An 18,045-nucleotide genomic window follows, 5' to 3' on the forward strand; every position below is an offset into this window, starting at 1 on the left:
AATAACTTCAATACTTAATGACTAAAATTTAACCTGCATTAATTTTTAATTATTTCTATTTCATACAAAAATTTCATTTCCATATTCCTTAAACATAAAACAGAGGGATCTAAGATATTATTTTATAATCACTGGAATTTATAACCAAGGCAACTAAGGTTTGGTGAGTTCTGGTGATTCATCTGAGGTTACAAAATTCAAGACAGAAGCAAGATGAGAGCTCACGTTCCCTAAGCCAATGCTTTCTCCCACACAGGGCAACTTTTCATCCTTCTGATTAGATTGTAAATTCCTGGAAGTTTAAGATTAAGTATAACTTTCCTTTTTCTTTTTCCATTACTATCTTATTCCTGTCTCCAAAGACAGGTAGAATTTGACTCTAATACTAACAAAAGTAACAAATGGACCATATCAAACTATAACTAGATCAAGATTCTCTTCATAGCAATCCTAACAAAAATATTCATCACTCACTGGCCACAGGTAAGACTGTCCATTGGCCTCTCAATAGATTTAGGATATGTTACCAACTAGCATGCCCATCTCAAAGAGAAACATTTACAAAAATTAAATGAAAGTCTTCTTGATAGGGGAGCTTAAATAATAATGTGGTTAGATTGGTCTAGGTTATTTAATGGCAAAGCATATATAATTTATAAATAGAATTTAAAGTATGTTCTTGTTCTAAAGACCCTGGATAATTTTGTGCTTGTACTTTAGAGAAACACCAGCTGATAGAAACTCTGAGTTACAAGTGTGGGTTTCAGCTGCCTCCAGACTCTTTAGGATGCCACAGATCTTTTACTCTTGATGATTTAAAATGAATCACCACAGTTTACTAATCCATTCGTGGATTGATGGGCACTTGGGTTGTTTCCACATCCTTGCGATTGTAAATTGTGCTGCTATAAACATTCGGGTACAGGTGTCTTTGTTAAAGAATGACTTTTGTTCTTCTGGGTATATGCCCAATAATGGGATTGCTGGATCAAATGGTAGGTCTACCATGGAGTACTACTCAGCTATAAGAAATAACAATGATACGACATCTCTTTGGTTCTCCTGGAGAGAGCTGGAACCCATTATACTAAGTGAAGTATCCAAAGAATGGAAAAACAAGCATCACATGTACTCACCAGAAAACTGGTTTTCCTGATCATCACCTAAATGTACATCAGGGAAGGATACCAATTGGATATCAGACTGGGATGGGGGGTGGGGGGAGGGGATGGGTGTATGCCTACATGATGAGTGCGTTGCACACCCTCTGGGGAATGGTCATGCTTGAAGGTGCAGACCCGGGGAGGTGGGGGGGGGAGGGGATGGAGGTATGACTACATGATGAGTGCCAGGTGCACTGTCTGGAGAATGAGAACGGACGCGCTTGGGACTCTGACTCGGGGGGATGGGTGGGACATGGAAAATGTATATAACCTAAACTTATGTACCCCCATGATGAGCTGAAATAAAAAAAAAATATATATAAAAAAAATAAAAATAAAAAAAAAAATAAAATGAATCACCAAAAGGTATCATAGGAGTCAATAGCTACATTACCTGCAATTATTTCATAAGGACAACTGGGTATTGCTAATGAGCTTTAGCCTCTGTGTTCAGTGGTAAATGTCAATACAGTTTGGGATGTTTTTTTGTCATCATATATTTCATCTCTATATTACATTTAGTTACACAAAGGTAACTATCCCTAAATGTATGTTGTTTTTTGATTTTATTTCTTGACTGCTATTTTTAGATTGGGGTAGGCCTTGTCGATGCAAGCAGCTAATTAATGGCAGGGTTGGGACAAGGACCTGGTGACCTGGTTCTCAAACTTTTACTGCTTTTTCTACCTGGCATTTGTTTTATCTTTTCGGTTATTATGTGAGAGGAAAGTTCAGGGATAGCCTTGCAAAAGTATACATTGGAGAAGTTGAAAAGATTCAAGGATGTTTACTTCAGAGACAAGATTTAGGTTGCAGGGACTAACTTTCTGTCATCAGATAAAAATGTGTTCTTGAATGTGCCTATGTGGGCTTCATTTAGCTCATTGATAAAGCTGTCAAACTCATTTATTAATTGAATGAGTGAGGATTCACCACGCATTGGCTAAGTGCTATAGATAAATTATTCTGTTAATGTGTTAAAACAATTCGAGAAGCAGGCAATATCACCCCATTTTACAGATAAGGAAAACTCAGTCTTTAGAGAGATTCTATAACAAGGTGTATTCACACAGCTTACTTCATGACAGAGCTGGGATTCAAATCAGTTTTATTTTAGCCAGAGCCTCTTACTCTGAGCCATTATGTTGTGCTGACTCGTAAATGAGGTCTATAGCCCTGTCCAGCACTGAGACAGGATTCCAAATAAGTGAAGGATTCTTGCACAGAGCTCCAGAGGGCAGAAGTGGGATCCTCAGCAGGAAGGAGAAAGCTCTAACAGGGGACTTGGTCCTCTTGAAACCTAGGGGTTCCACGACCTTGGTGGTGTGCAGACCAAGAGGGATGACAGTCTATCTGGAATCCAGTAAAAGGGACGACTGTGCCGCACAGATATTTCTCACAGTTTGTCTTTGATGTTCTTACCCTCCCATAATTTATTTTCTTCCTCAAGTTTCACCTTTGCTTGGCAACCAGACATTTCTTCTTATTTTTCTTATTTCTCTCATTTGTCTGCAATTAATCTCTCCCAGGCTGTGGGCCCTTCCAGAGGACTTTATGTTTTAAAGGGAAGCAGATTGTAGGAGGATGATTTTATGGGGCGGGTGGCCTTGTATACATGACTTCCCATCTTATCCTAACATCAAGATGTTTCAGAGGGGGGATAATTGCACCTGTGAGAAATGCAATGAATTTGTCAAAATATATGTATGTGTATATGTATATGTGTGTGTGCTCTGTGACAGAAAGAACAAATCACCATTTCAGGAGATATTAAATGAAATGAAACAAAGAGCTAACGTCAAGAGAGCTGCCACTATACTTCCAAATTTCCTGTGGTTGTATCTCCGATTTGCATCTTCTATACAAATATTACAGCAGGCCAACCTCCACCTGATGAAGAATGAAGGGTAAATTAAATGGACAGTTGCCATGCTAATTAAGATGTTTTCCATCCCTTTAGGTTTGGGCTTGAAATAGTCCTCCCAGGATTTTCTGATTTTTGTCCCTCATAGGTTGTTGGCTCCTGGTTTAGGCTGTACTAAATATAATAGCACCTATGCTTTCTTGGATAAAAATAGGTTAGCTTAACAGTGACTTTATAATCCTGAGAAAAACTAAATCATGCCACATGTTAAAGGTTGACATTTGAAATGCCAAGTTCTCATTATTTGGAAGAGGGGAAATTATCATGAAAAAGAAAATGATTCAATGCAGGTACAGATAGAGTAGGCAGTCTTCAAAAATTAGTGAGTAGCAGTCTGCAGAAATTAGTGAGGAAAATACAATCATACGAATTCAAGAAAAGAGGAGAATTTATTTTTAATTGGCATGCAATACTGCCAAATGGTAGCTGCCTATAAATAAAAACATTAACAACTTTGAGCTTTACAGATTATCTTATACCTGGGTGAACACAGCTGACAAAATTTTGTGATTTCATGGAATAGTTATTCCACATCTCCACTTGCTAAAAAAAAGTGACCTCAATTTCTCTGCAAGCTTGTAAATCAATAACCCATAAAAATCTATGAGAAATATAAAAGATGACCATAAAACCCTCTGAATTTGGTTTTGCTCATAATAATTTTTGATTTTCAGATGCAAACAAAGACAAAGAAAGAAGCAACATGTTTGCAAATTTACACAGGAAGGCAAAGTCTCTATGAAAATCCAATAACTTCATGGCAACCTAGCAGAACAGCCACAGGACTCCTGGGAATAAATAGCTAGATCTAATTTTTTTTTTCAAGTAAAAGGAGGCCTGAGTTGTTTTAAATTTCAAAACCCATATCATTCTGAAATGAGAGAAAATGAAATGAAATTTAGAAGTTACTTTTTTTCTCCCTTAAGAACTGTCAGAAACCCAAGAAGCTTTTTAGGAGACAAAAAAAGAAAAAGAAGAACTGATTTTATTTAAATGGGAAGGCTTCCTCCATCACCTACTGATAATATTACAAAACCAAACCAGCAACATTAAAAAAAACCCCAGATATTTCTAAAGAAGATACAAAGTAAATATTGCTCAGGAGTGAATGAGGATTAATTTTCTTGCTTGATATGATGCCTAAATTTTCTAGTTTATTTGTTTATTTATTTATACTTTTTTTTTTTTTAAGAGATGGAGTCTTGCTCTGTTGCCCAGGCTGGAGTGCAGTGGCTATGAGCATTACAGCCTCGAACCACTCCTGGGCTCAAGTGATCCTCCTGCCTCAGACTCCTGGGTAGCAGGGACTACAGGCATGTGCCACTGTGCCTGGCTCTGATGCCTGAATTTTCTAACAAGTCTGAATTATGAACATTCAGAGAGGGCTGATGTGAATGACGTATGCTGCCCCCTGCAGGGCACATTCTGAGGCACTGGCAGGGATTCCTGCCCCCGTATTCTTGTATGGTCTGAATGCCTGAGATTGCTTTAGCAGTAGGGGACAAAGCTGCTTATTTCCCAGTGAGAGTCAGTGCTTCAAAGGCAAAAAAACCAAACAACAACAAAAAACAAAAAACAAAAAACAAACCTCTAGCGAGGTGGTACTGAAATTCACACTGAGGTGAAGTAATTGAAGATTTGAGCCATTTTTGGAAGAAGGCTTTGGCTCTTGGCATGTACATGTGGGGTTGAGGAGGGGGGTGGGGTTGAGGAGGGGGGTAGTGTGAGGAGGAGAGATGGATGGGGCAGGAGAAAAGCAACCTTACCTACTTGACAGCATGGCTAAATCAATGCTACCTATATATATAATGGTACTGAGGCATAAACATAAACTTATATATGTGTATGGTTCAGCTTCTTCACTTTGTCCCTCTGTCCCTCCCTCTTCCCTTCTTCCCTATTTTCCTCCCTTCCTAATGCCTGTGACCCTCACGGAACATCAATAGAACTCCACAAAACTACACAACCAGCAAATAATGTCACGGTCACTTATTCTTCACGGGAACACTCAACCTTGGATCAAATACATGCCTCAATTACATCTTTCATTTAAAAGTGAACTTCTATTGGCATACTACCTCAAATAGCATCAAAGCAAAATGAAACACAGGCAGCATTTAACAATGCTGGTAACCATGGAAACATATCATTAAAGAATATATAAACAGGAATGAATAATTAGATGATGAGGAATTCATTTCTACATTTATCTTTTTCCAAGACCCAGGAAATGAAGCTCTCTTTTGCCTCTTAACTCAGTTTGGACACTTCCTCTTTAGCATGTCTTCTAATTGAAAAAATATGAGAATTCACAAAATGGGAATTTTAATATTGTCTAGCTTAATAGACAAATCTCTTTGTAGGCAAGTGACTAAAGAATATTGCAATGCCCATTATTGTCTAGATGTAGCACTGAATGCAGCAAAGGATACTGAAGCAGCCAAGCAGTTTACTTTGTGGGTGGGCAGAAAAATCTGACTTACATCATGGTGGGAAGGGACAGCAGTTATTAACCTTTAACAATGGGAATTACAAGTTGCCTAACTTACTGGGATGTTAGGCATAGTGGGAAGACAGAAGAAGGGAGGACCTGAGTCCTAGGGATCCTCTCAGTTGCATTGTCAGGTAGGCAGCATCACCTGTGCAGGCCATCTAGTGTCCTACCTTTGCACATAGGGCAGCCCCAGATAAACTGTATGGTAGGCTTAGTTGGTCATTAACTCAAAAAGTTGGAAATGGCCTTAGAGACCAGCCTCAGGATTTGTGCATCAGAATCATCTGGTTGGGGAGGATACAAAAATACAGTTTTCAAGACCCCATCCAACTCTGGAAAACTAGTATTTTAAATGTTTCCTCAAGTGACTCTAACACAGATAATTACTAGACCAATGTTTAAAAGCCATTGACCTAGGCCAACTTCCTCATTATACAGGAACAGAAACTAAGGCCTAGAGCAGTTGTGCTAGACTGAGTTGTTGGTCTCAAATTTTCCACCTCCTGCAGCAATGTCATATCCACATCTTTCTCATGGCTTTGCAGTAGGCAGAAGAATCTACCCTTTGCTCTTGGGCTGGATCATGTGGTTTGCTTTGGCTAATGTGATGCGAGGAAGCCTGGTATGAGCATAGGCTTGAAATGTACTTCCATGGTCTGGCTTTTTCTCTTGGGATCCTGAATTTTGCCATTAGAAGAACATATGTCAGGTAACCATTGTCCAAAGGAAGGTGAAAGACATGTGGAGCACACTTAGACCTCTCTGCAGCTTGGAGCTAAACCTAGCCGAGCCCAACCAAGACCTCAACTGGTCGAGTCTGAGCCAACCTGCTTATTGTTGTAAAGCACTGAGTTTTGGAGTGGTTTGTTGTACAGTATTATTGCACCAATAGCTGACTAATACACAAACAAAGTCACTTATCCAAATTTGAGTTCTAAGCATTGGAACTAGAAGTTACATTTCCTGAATCTTGGGCCTGAATTTTTTCTACTGCTCCATGCTGCCTCTTTTCTTTTGCTTCCTTTCCTTCACAGAATTCAGCACAGATAGTCCTTGCCTTCATAAGGTCCTTCTGCTTGGCCCACATTCCCTATATTCCAGGACATTCTGTCAACTTTCCTCATCAGAGCTTACCTTTCCCTTTATCTTGTTTTTTCAGGATTCTGTTTTCACCTTTCAAAGGAGATTATGAAATTTCAATTAAACTAATTTTCATAATTGTATTCAGAGGTTCCCCTTTACGAAGTTAAACACTTTCAGATAAATTTTTTTTTCTTTTTTTTTTTTTTTTTTGCATGTGACCCAGGGAGGACTAGAGACTCAGTGCCAAGTAGTGGCAATTGATAGGAGAAATATTTCTGGGTACATGGCTTCAGTGCTTCTCAAATTGTATCTAATCTAAATACTACAGGGCCTGGGTTGCTTTCAGATACTCCTCATCTAAATATTTTATAAACTCTCTGATGGATAGGGCCAGAGAAATAAATAAATAGACTATAAATACAGACCATTAAGAGAAATATTCATATGGTGTCTCTATTTTGTTCCTTTCTATGCAAGAATTTTTCACAAGGAAGCAAATCTTTAGAGAAAACACATTTCCCTTGTCCAGAAAATGTAAGTGTTTTGTTAAAGATAAAAAGTGTTTTTGGTTCCTTGACCTTACTTTGCTTGTAATTTCATGTTGAAGGTTTTATTTTTTTATTTGAGGTTTGAGATATCATAAATTTTTACCATGGAAATGACTAATTTGGGGATGATTTGCAACAAGAAGAAAAAGGATACAAGAGAAAAAACATTAGTCTTCATTTTTAGTGTAAAACAACTTATGTTCAACTTAACTTACCCTACATCATTCTCTGGTCAGTGCACAGAAATCTATTAGCTTACTGCTGCCTTGATTGCCATGTTTGAAAAAACTAATAACCAAGACCTTGGGACTTGCATGGAGACACCTGTGAGCACAGAAACCAATGAGCCAAAAGAGTATTGGAAATCTACAACTTTCTCTAAAAATTCTGATCGATCTCAAACTCAACTGAAACAAAAAAATTATTCACAATTGTGAACTTAAAATACGTGTACACACATAGAAAAATGTTCACTGAATTCATAACCACTGAGTTTTTAAATTATAAAATCTATGCCAAAATATTCTCATGTCAGACATTATTGGTTTGAGCTTCAAGTCAAACCAATATTTAATCTGGCTGATTGATTTAACAAATATTTATTGATCTACTTTTTGCAGTGCACTTTGATGGCACCACAGAAGAAAAACAGATTAACAAGAAGTGATGTGTACCTTAAGTACCTTACAGTCCAGTAGCTACTCCTGGTAAATATTTTGTGCTGGAATATATGTTCCTTGAAGACAGGGAAATGTCTGGTTTGTCCACTGCTGTATCTCTAACACATAGCATAGTGCCTTACATACAGTCACTAAATAAATGTTGAATGAGTATGAAAGACAAATGCAATTTGAGAGTAAAGAATGGTATCCACTAACTTAACAAGAGTCTGGACACACTGGATTGGAAAGATTTCAAGCTTGAATGATTACAGTGCAGTTTATGGAGGTGCTATATGACAATAACATTTTGGGTGCTATTTTTTCGCTTTGAGTGTTGGATGTAGTAAATGTTTCCTGCTAGGCCCAATACCAAAGAGAAAAGGGGTTGTTGCAATAGTGAGGATCATGTGAAGAGAAGGAGTAGTGTAGGGGTCTTAACCTGTAGTCTATGAACCCCTGAAGTCCATGGGAAAGCTTTGGGGGGCCCACTGACATAACCATCTTCTTTGAGCAAACAGCAGGGGAAAATCATTTGTTCAGACAGCTCCTGGTTGTGTTCCTTGAGAGTAGGACTAATCACACCAAAGAAATACTTCTTTTTGGTGAGCTGCCTTCAGAAACCATATAGGCCATTGATAGCTTCGAGATGGGGAACATTTCAATGCCAAATACAGCTTGAATTGGATGGGAAGTCTTGGTGTTCTCTGCACAGATGGAGGACCTGTGAAGCTGGCACTGCCTCAGCCTTTGCTGCTTCACTGCAGAAAGATGCTCCACATGTCAGGCTTTCTACACGGGTCTGTGTTGGTATCAACAGCTCTTCCAACAATCTCAAAAGAGGTCTTTCTACTGCTGTGAAAGTCTTCAACTTCCTCAGAGCCAAGAGCTGGAATCAGTGCCTTTTCAGGAGATCTTTGTCACGATACAAGAGCACACCATGAGGTTCTTTCCTTTTAGAGAAGTTTGTTGATAATCCGGAGAAGAGGTTTAGGTATGATTTAGTTTGGATAATTCTTTATAATTTTTTAAGAGAAAAGAAAACCCCTTCTTAAAACAATTTGATGGTGAGAAATTTCTTGACTAGCTTTATAATGGCTGATATCCTAGCCATATAAATAAAGCAATTCTTTTGATTGAGTAAACCAAAATTACTATTAGAGGTGCTGCTGAAAAACTATGAGGTTTTTTTTTTGTTTTTTTTTTTTTTTTTTTGTGAAGCAGCTATGCTAAAGGAGGGGGCTGGAGTCAAATAGCATTATGGTTTTTCCAATTTTAGAGGTGAGACTGCAAATCTTGAGAATTTCTTGAGACAAAAATCTACAGACACTTGGCAAATAGCTTACCTATTATCACAGTCACTTTTCTTTTCCTGACAGCCTTAAAATTGCAACAAATTGCCAACATAGATAGCCTATGTGATATAGACCTAACAAAGATGACCTCATTGACCTGAGGACAAAGGAAATGATGTAATATGAATTCAAGTTGAAAATTTTGGTATTTCTTGATGCATGTTGAACCATCTGAGATACTGTGAGCCACAGGGGCTCTCACTACATTTGCTATTAAGAGACTTTGTGAATCAGGGTTTTATTTCTTATTGCCATTAAAATGAAACACTGTAATTGATGCAATGTCAAATATTTCGATTTACTATTGTAGAAAAACTACAACCACCTTCTCACAAGAATGAGAAAACTAAATTCTATGTAAATGTTGCTTTGGTATTCTGACTCTGTATAGGAGATCTATTTCCAACACAATGAGATAAATAGTAAGCACATTTTTTTGTGTGTTTATGTGTTTATGAGTATTGTTCTAGGTGAATGCTTGTATTATATATTGAATTAAATTTTCAGAGGGGCCTGTAATTCAAAAAAAAAAATAAAGAAAAAAAGAACCATTAAGGTGATGAATGAGCTGATCAGGCAACTTGCCTGTGTTTCGTAGGATTCCCCTGCACCCATTTTGAGGGAGTTCTGCAACAAAATCTGTTGCTACCACCTTTTCTCACTCCACTTTGCTGAGCAGTGCAGACCAGGGTTGGCTTTGTTACTCATATTACAGGAGGTGAAGCCACATACAAGACAACCTTTGTGGCTTACAACATGGCTGAAAGTCAATGTGGGAGAACAGGACAGGGGAGTGAAAGAAGAGGGAATTTTGTTTGTTATTTTCCTTATCCTATTAAAGCTAGCCCTGGATCTAAGGAGCAGCGGGTTTGGGAGGTGGACTATAGTTTACCATACAGTTCTTCTTACAATAATATTACTTTAGGACCAATATGTAAATACCATAGGGTAACTGCTTCAAGAAGAGCTAATTGTCAGCAAAACTTTATATTGCTAATCAGTCCAGAATTGTGGTGAGGTCTTGGAGGTGTTCTCAAAGAGAATGGCTGATACCAGAAGACTGGGTGCCAGTTGCAGAGGCATTGTGTGCAAGTACAGTCCTGATAAGTTATTTTTAACCCTCACTAGCTCTGAAGAGTGATGCTATTATAGAATAACATGTGCAAACACTTGTTCAGAGTGATATATCCCAGTGTAAGCTGTAATATAGTGTAGGGCTTTATGCATTTTTTTCCTTGTTAGGTTGATGATGTAAAAAAATGTTTCTAATGCAATTGAAAGATATTCTTGAGTTCAACAAAGCAGAGATCTCTTCTTTTGCATCTAAGAGTTTGTAAGTCAGCAATCTCTGAGACTAGACATAGACTGGTTCTCAAATTTTTACACTCTGAAAAAATTTCCATTTTTTAAAGACCTCTAAGAAGAATAACCAACTAGAGTGGTAGGAATTTTATGTGGTTAAAAAGGAAGATACACTGTAGGAACTTCCTACAAAGGTGGTGCAAATAGTGCCTGTCTATTTGTCTACAAATGTGTGTGCAGGTACAATCTCTAGTCTGTGATGTTTGGGGACATTCTTAAAGTCATCAGTTTAATTGCTAGGTGGATTTGGTAGTGGGGCATCCATGTCTTTAAAGATGGCGTGGACTAACCACTCCCTGGACAGGTTCAAAAGAACAGAACAAAGTTTAGGAAAGAAGATGTATACATTTGAATTAAATCAAGAAGAAGCTGGTTATTAGAAGGAAAGATCTGATGGTGATGTGCCAATGTTGGGGCTTGATAGAGGGCTTTAGTTTATAGGATTTATCTGTAGGGTGTGAATTCTAATTATGTTGCTTCTTTTTTCTTTAAAATTTGTGACATCATTTTTGGATATGCGTAAAATTTTGGATGAGATTTTAGTGCTAAAACCGACATCAAGAATAGACCTTCTCAAACACTTTATGCCAGTCATGCTTACTTTCTAGTTGGAGATCCTCTAGGGACTAACTCGCCCTGGGTCCGATCACTAGTTGGTATTAGAAGTTGTACTGAATCAGACCTGACATCTGGACAAGAACTCTTTTCCACTACACCAAGTTACTTTCAATTAAAGGAGAAGAAAAGAATACAAAGGGAATCATGTTTTTCTTATCTTTTATTAATGAGGAATAGTAAAATAATGTATTTGTTTTATTTCAATTTTATATTGCAAACATGCATGTATTGCTAAGTGGAGGTTATTTTCTTAGTTTGAGGTAAATAAAGTTTGGATATTAATGTTCTTTGAAAGCTAAAGGAAACAGGATTTTTTTTTCACATCAGATTGGTAATGTGCCAATGCTGTAACAAGGTTTGAGGGAGGTACATCTCACACATGAATGTGAAAACCCAATCATCATGCTATGAACCACAAAAATAATCAGAAAAAAATTTTATTTACAAAAATTCCAAACTCTTAATTTATCTTCAGTTACACCAATGTTGGCTCTATTTTTTCCTAGTTCAACGTAGAAAACACAATAGGTACTCAATATACGTTTGTTTAATGAATGAATAAATTAATATGCATAGAGGACCTAGTATAGGGTAGGCCTTCTGAATATTATCCAATCTGCAAGATTCAACTCCTTTCTCATCTCTCTCAAGAAGCTTCTGAAATCCTTTAATTAAAAAGTCTTCTTCCTTTTATATATCTATACCCCATATTATTTGCTTATTTTTTACAACTAGCAATTCTTTACAACTATTTAGTTACATGCCTGTAAGCAACTACTAATGTTTGTATGTTCCAGAGTCCCTTAGAAAAATTCTAAAATTTTCCTAAGAAAAATTTTCTAAGAAAAATAGTAATTTCTTTAGATTAAAATTTTGTCTGAAGATCAACTTTTTTAAATTTTTAAAATAATCACAGGTCTGAAGTAAAGTAGACCTAATTTAAATCTTTATTTTTTTAATAGTAGGTAAATTGAGCTCCAAATATTTAGATGGAAACACATAAATTACTGGGAATTTTATATGGTAAACCAAATAATTTACTGTCTAATAAAGATAACGTGATACAAACTTAAAGGCCAAGACATAATAGTGAAAATGTGGGGAAAAAATCAGGAAGCATCAAAAGGCTGTTGATGATTATTTCTTACTTTCCGATTAGTGGTTTAGGAGATCTTATTCTAGTTGGTACAAACGGTTCATATTCAATTAAATTAAGCCATCTTAAAATACAAGGAAAAATGCCCACACTGTCTGGAGAAGGGAAGCTATAGAGGAGGGAGTTGGCTTTTATAGTTGATTTTCAGATATTTGAAAAAAAATTCATCTGGAAATGAGTTCCCATTTGGTTAATGTGTCCCCACTGGAAACCACTGGATGGAAGTTTTAAGGAAGTAGAAATCTACTTTAAATGAGGAAAACAGTTTAGTAATTAGCAAATTGGATTTTTTTTGTAGGAGGGTAAATGAGCTCATTTTGGATATATTTTAGTAGAAACTTATTGACAACTCGTAGGGGAAGGATAAAGCAACAACAAATTTGTATGTTGTAAAGGAGACTGAACATGTACATTCAAAATTCTCCTTATAATTCCAAGAAGTTATGACTATCTTCTTGACATCTAATTGACCTTTGGTATGACTTCTTTCAGTTAATAATCAAACGTGCTAACCAATTGCGCCACAGGGGCATACTGGTATGACTTCTTGCTGCCATTTTTAACAATAAATGAAAAAGAAGACCTGCAGTTTGCCATTGGTTAAGTGTTACAAATAGTAAATGGTACTCAACAAATACATCTTATCTTTACATTTTTTTTATTATGTAATTAATATTTACTTCTAGCATCTAGATCAACAAGAATCTGTGAAAATACAAAGGTCATATTTTAAAGAATCATATCATTATAGCAGCATGCCTGAAAAAATAGTTCCTGGGATCTCTAAAATTTATATTGGGTTGTAAAACTGAAGTATGGGCCAAGGGTTAACAACCTTGAATTTTGCCCTTAAAATTAGTTTCAGAAAATCTACTTCATTATAAATACATTACTACTTGGTAGTGTCCTTCTGATTGATATGCCCAGAGGTACCTTTTTCAGCAGTCTTTTAAGTACCAATCCTTTATTTTGGTTCTAAAAATGAGATGGGCTTCTCCTCCCTAGTTGGGACATCAATTTTTACCTGCCAATACAGTTTGATGAGCTTGCTTACACACTGTTCACTTCCTCCACCGAGCCAGAACATGTAGTCAGCAATCATGGCACTCCTAAGAACAAGGAGAGATTAAAAACAAAAATTACAGGACAGAAGGAAAACCTTGACAGGCAAGATATAAAAATGCTGAGGAAGATGATTTTGTAATGTACAAATTTGACTAGACTAATATTAAGCAAAATATAAAGCACATTTAGAATGTTGACAGTAGGATTTTTTGGAGGGTAGCTAAACTAAAACTAGAAGAGAGAAGCAACATGCCATTTGTTTTCTAGATTTTTTTTTATTTGTACAGTATAAGAATATTTAAAGATTATGAGGGAATGCTTTGTTTTGGTTGCTTTGTATTAAGCTTCAAAACATTTATAGAGTAACACAGATTTTATGGACTTTTAGATACCTTCAAACACAGCATCCATATATAGCTAACTATTAGACTGGTATTTAAGCATATCTCAGACTTTACCCAAGTTAAAGATAAGTCACCTCTGATTAAATTAGCCTTCTTAAAATTGACAATATTATAAAATCTCCAAGACAACAAAAAAATCCCTTCCCCCACACTTTGTGTCTAATTGAATTGGTTTCAGTATCTAGTATGTACACCCACTGCATCAGTCTTATTAAGATGAGAGAATATTAAAAACTATTGTGCAATGGATATTAATTCATTACTTAGCACCCTTTGGAAAAACAGTTTACTTTTATGACTGTTTCTCTACTAGGTCTCTCTATTTCTTTTCTACAGAGATTCCAAATCCAATTAAATGTGACTAGAAGTAATTCCAAATTGTCACGTTAGCCAATTAAACATATAATAATCCTGTGTACCTAATCACTAGTACCAAAAGTTTATTTATTTTAGTAGAGCTATCACTGTGTGCCCCTGAATGTTTTTCTTATCTTTGCCTGCAGAAACGGGTTGTTTCTTGACATCATTGTAAATTGAATTAGAAATTTTCCTTCCCTAAATATAGGTTGTCTAAGGCACAGCAGCTATAAACTTACTCTGTTGGAAGAATTTAAATGTTTAGATTCTTGCTCAGGACAGACAAAAATTAGAACTTTAAAAATTAACAGTGGAAACAAATTCCACCAATTGGAGGATTATTCAGCTCAATATTTTTCTTTTTACACATGTGTTGTTGGAAAGAAGCTGCCTGTTAACATTTCAAAATAAACGACAGTGATTTAAGAATAACTAATCTTTTAAGAATTCCTTTATATTTTTCAAATCCTTAATGATAACATAAAGAGAAGTAAAAGATTTTGATATTGTGTGGACATGAATGGGGCAGAAACAAGTTATAAAAATCATAGACTGTAGAGGGGCAAAAGTGCATCTCAAACATTTGCATTGTGGTAGAAGCACTTGGAAAAATTTTCTTCTCGTGACAACCTAAAAAGGAAGTTTATTGGACATGTAGATGCCTATTACTATTACTAATTTATTTGATAAGTTCTGAATTGAAGAAATCAATAAGAAATATAAAAATTTTATTCTCAAGGATAACATGTCCTGTAATTAATATTTCTATGAGTTGGGTACTCTTGGGTGACCATTTGGTCTTCACTGATTCCTTCTACCATTAGCATTTGGATTTGCTAATATGGTTCAACAAACATTGCTTAACAAGTACACCAGCCATTAGTTAAACCAGGAGCGGGCAAAATTTTCCTGTAAAGGGTTAGATAGTAAATATTTTAGGCTTTGTGCACCATGTGGTCTCACCACTACTCAATTTTGCCTTGCAGAAGCAGCTGTAGACAAATGAGTGTGGCTGTCTTCCAGTAAGACTTTATTTACAAAAAAACCATGTAGTGGGCCAGATTTGGGTAGTTGCCCAACTCTAAGATAAACAAACTATTAGGTTGATCAACCCATGGTGGGCATTGGTATAATACAGGGACAACATAACACATTGCACTAAAATTACTGAGCAGAGTTCAGGAACTAAGTTTTACAACTTTGAAACATGCAAAAAAATGTAAAAGATAATCCTGGATCCTAGAAACAGTGGTTTGAATTAAGTAAAGCTGAATTGATAGAGTTTTTATAATGTTAGTGATTGTCATCCTTGGGTTAGAATAATTGTGAGAGTGAAGGAGGTGGATCATTGCAGTGTGTTTCTAGGGCTTTCCCACAATTTTAATGCTTTTGGTGATTTGGTTTTGTATTCCCCATTGTAGGATTAGGATTTTTAGCATTTTTATTAATGTTTTCTGAAGGTGTCTTTTTCTGTAATGATGTATTGTCAAATTGTTTGCTACATTCTAAAGTGTGTTTTTATTACACCTGGGGGCTCAAGTCTTTTTCCAAAAGAAAACAGCTCCAAATTTATATTGAAATAAATGAAGAATTAAGATGCATTTAAATTTGTTATCTACCATACTTCAGTGAAGAACAATTATTATACAAGCAAAAGGTTATTAGTATTAAATAACAAAATGTGGTTTCCTACAGCTTTATTTTTGCTGAGATATATTTCATAAGTATGATGTATTTCTTCCAGTACTTGGCCTAGAGCTATGTTCATAATTCAGATTGTAGTTAGTCCAATCCCTTTTACTTCCTAGTGGAAATGGCAGCTGTTCTGCCACCCCCTTTCCTTTCTCTGGTTTCCTATCATAGCTCTGCCCTATAGCTCAGCCTTCGTGAATTGGTTTCCCTGATCATCACCTAAGTGCACATTTGGGAATAACACCAATTGGGTATCTAACTGAGGTGGGGGGTGGGGGTAGGGGATGGGTGTATACCTACATGATGAGTGCGATGTGCACTGTCTGGGGAATGGACACGCTTGAAACTCTGACTCGGGGGGATGGGCAGGACATGGGCAATATATATAATCTGAACTTTTGTACCCCCATAATAAGCTGAAATAAATAATATAAAAAAAATCAATGGAAGAATATGAAAAGAGCATGGAAATAATGTTATGCCCTCAAAAGTTGTGAGGCAAGAGACACGGGTTTTTCATCACCCTGAATTTATAAAGGGCAAAGACAATTAATTAATCAACCCAATGAGCATCTATAAGGAGTCAAATACCATGTGGGATCCTGGTTCCAGCAAACTCACCCCATGAATCAAATGTAAACAGTAACACATCATTCTTCCTACTCTCCTTCAGGTTTCTGTTTGCCATTAGACCAATACCCTAGGTGCTAGTCAATGTGATTCATTGTTGCTTCCAATTGTCTTCATTTTATTGTCATGATTCTATTCATCTTACTTTCATTATCTACTGAATGTTGTACCTGCACTGGAACTATAAGATCATATTAACCAAACCCCCTTAATTGACAACTCGTGGTTTAATATCTGTCAATTTTGAGCATTTACGAAACAATAAGCACCATGCTGAGCACTTTACGGAGCAGAGTATAAACCCAACCCACCTACTTCTGCACTAGATCTCATCCAATTGTGCCTACGCATGGAAACTGCTCCACCAGGTCACTCATTCTTCCAGTTTCTTTCCTTTCTTTCAATTTTCCCTTTTCTTTTGGAGATTTTCTGCCAGCATACACAAATGCTGGTGTTTCTCCCATTTTAAAACAAAACACCAAAAAAGCCTCTCTTTCTCTACTTCCCTTGTCCAATTATTATCTTAATTCTTTCCTCTGCTATTAAAAAAAAAGCCCCTTGAAAAAGCTGTCTACACTCCCTGTCTGTAATTTCTCTCTTCCTTTTGTCTCTGAGACTCCCTCTAGCAGGGCTCTCATTCCCACCACTGCACTGAAACTGCCCTTGTCAATTCTGCTCATAGTCTCCAGGTTGCCAAATGCAATGGTTCAGTTCTCGGTCTCTATTTTCTATGCGCTTTCAGGTGCAAGTGATGCAATCGCTCTCTCTCTCCTCCAGCATACACTTTTCCACTTGGCTTTCACAGCTCCACTCTTTCTGATTTTTCTCCTATTTATCTGGTTGATCTTTTCAGTCTCCTTTTGCTGATATGTCATCTCCCTGGATCCCTAACTTTGGAGTGCACTAGGTGCAATGCTTGGACCTCTTCTCTTTCTTTCTATACTCACTCCCTTGGTGAACTCATCAGTTTTAAATACCATCTTATATGTTGATAACTCTTAGATTTATACCCTGAGTATAAACCTCTTCCTGGTTACCCAGAATCTTGTAGAAGCCACACTGTTGACATCTCTACTCAGATATCTAATAGGTGTCACACTTACCATAATCATACTGGAGACTCTGATCCTTCCTATTTCTCCTTCCCAATCTCCATCCAGTTTCTCAGACAAAAAAAATCTTAGTGTCACCATTGACTCCTCTCTTTCTCTCACATTCCCTCTCCAATCCAAGATAGAATCCTGGTCAGGCTACCTTTAACCTATGTCAGAATCCTGCCACTTCTCACCACCTCCAGCATTATCATCTGGTTCATAATTTCTCACCTGGATTATTGCAACAGCTTCCAAACCTGGTTCCCTGTTCCCCCATTTGTTTATTCTTAACATAGCAGTCTGAGTGATTCCATTAAAATTAGGGTGGCAGAACAGGTCACTCCTGTGCTTAAAACTGCCAAGTTTCCTATCTCTCTCAGAGTAAAAACCAAAGACTTTATAATGACATTTGAATCCTTTGTCATACAGTCACATGTTGCT

General features: G+C 36.7%; 1 protein-coding gene and 1 non-coding gene across 2 annotated transcripts in view; both read right to left on the bottom strand.

The window, feature by feature from the left end:
- Positions 1 to 18,045, bottom strand: part of SPATA16 (spermatogenesis associated 16) — a 247,967-nt gene that overhangs the window by 75,321 nt on the left and 154,601 nt on the right. The window contains exon 6 of the mRNA XM_045539681.1: positions 13,387 to 13,471. Coding sequence (XP_045395637.1) covers positions 13,387 to 13,471 — 85 coding nt within the window. The remainder of the gene's footprint in view (positions 1 to 13,386; positions 13,472 to 18,045) is intronic.
- LOC123630948 lies at positions 11,528 to 11,628 on the bottom strand. Its single transcript, XR_006732875.1, has one exon. It is a non-coding gene; the product is annotated as a small nucleolar RNA U13 (small nucleolar RNA).

Source organism: Lemur catta, chromosome 1, assembly GCF_020740605.2.
Source record: "Lemur catta isolate mLemCat1 chromosome 1, mLemCat1.pri, whole genome shotgun sequence".
Taxonomy (NCBI): domain Eukaryota; kingdom Metazoa; phylum Chordata; class Mammalia; order Primates; family Lemuridae; genus Lemur; species Lemur catta.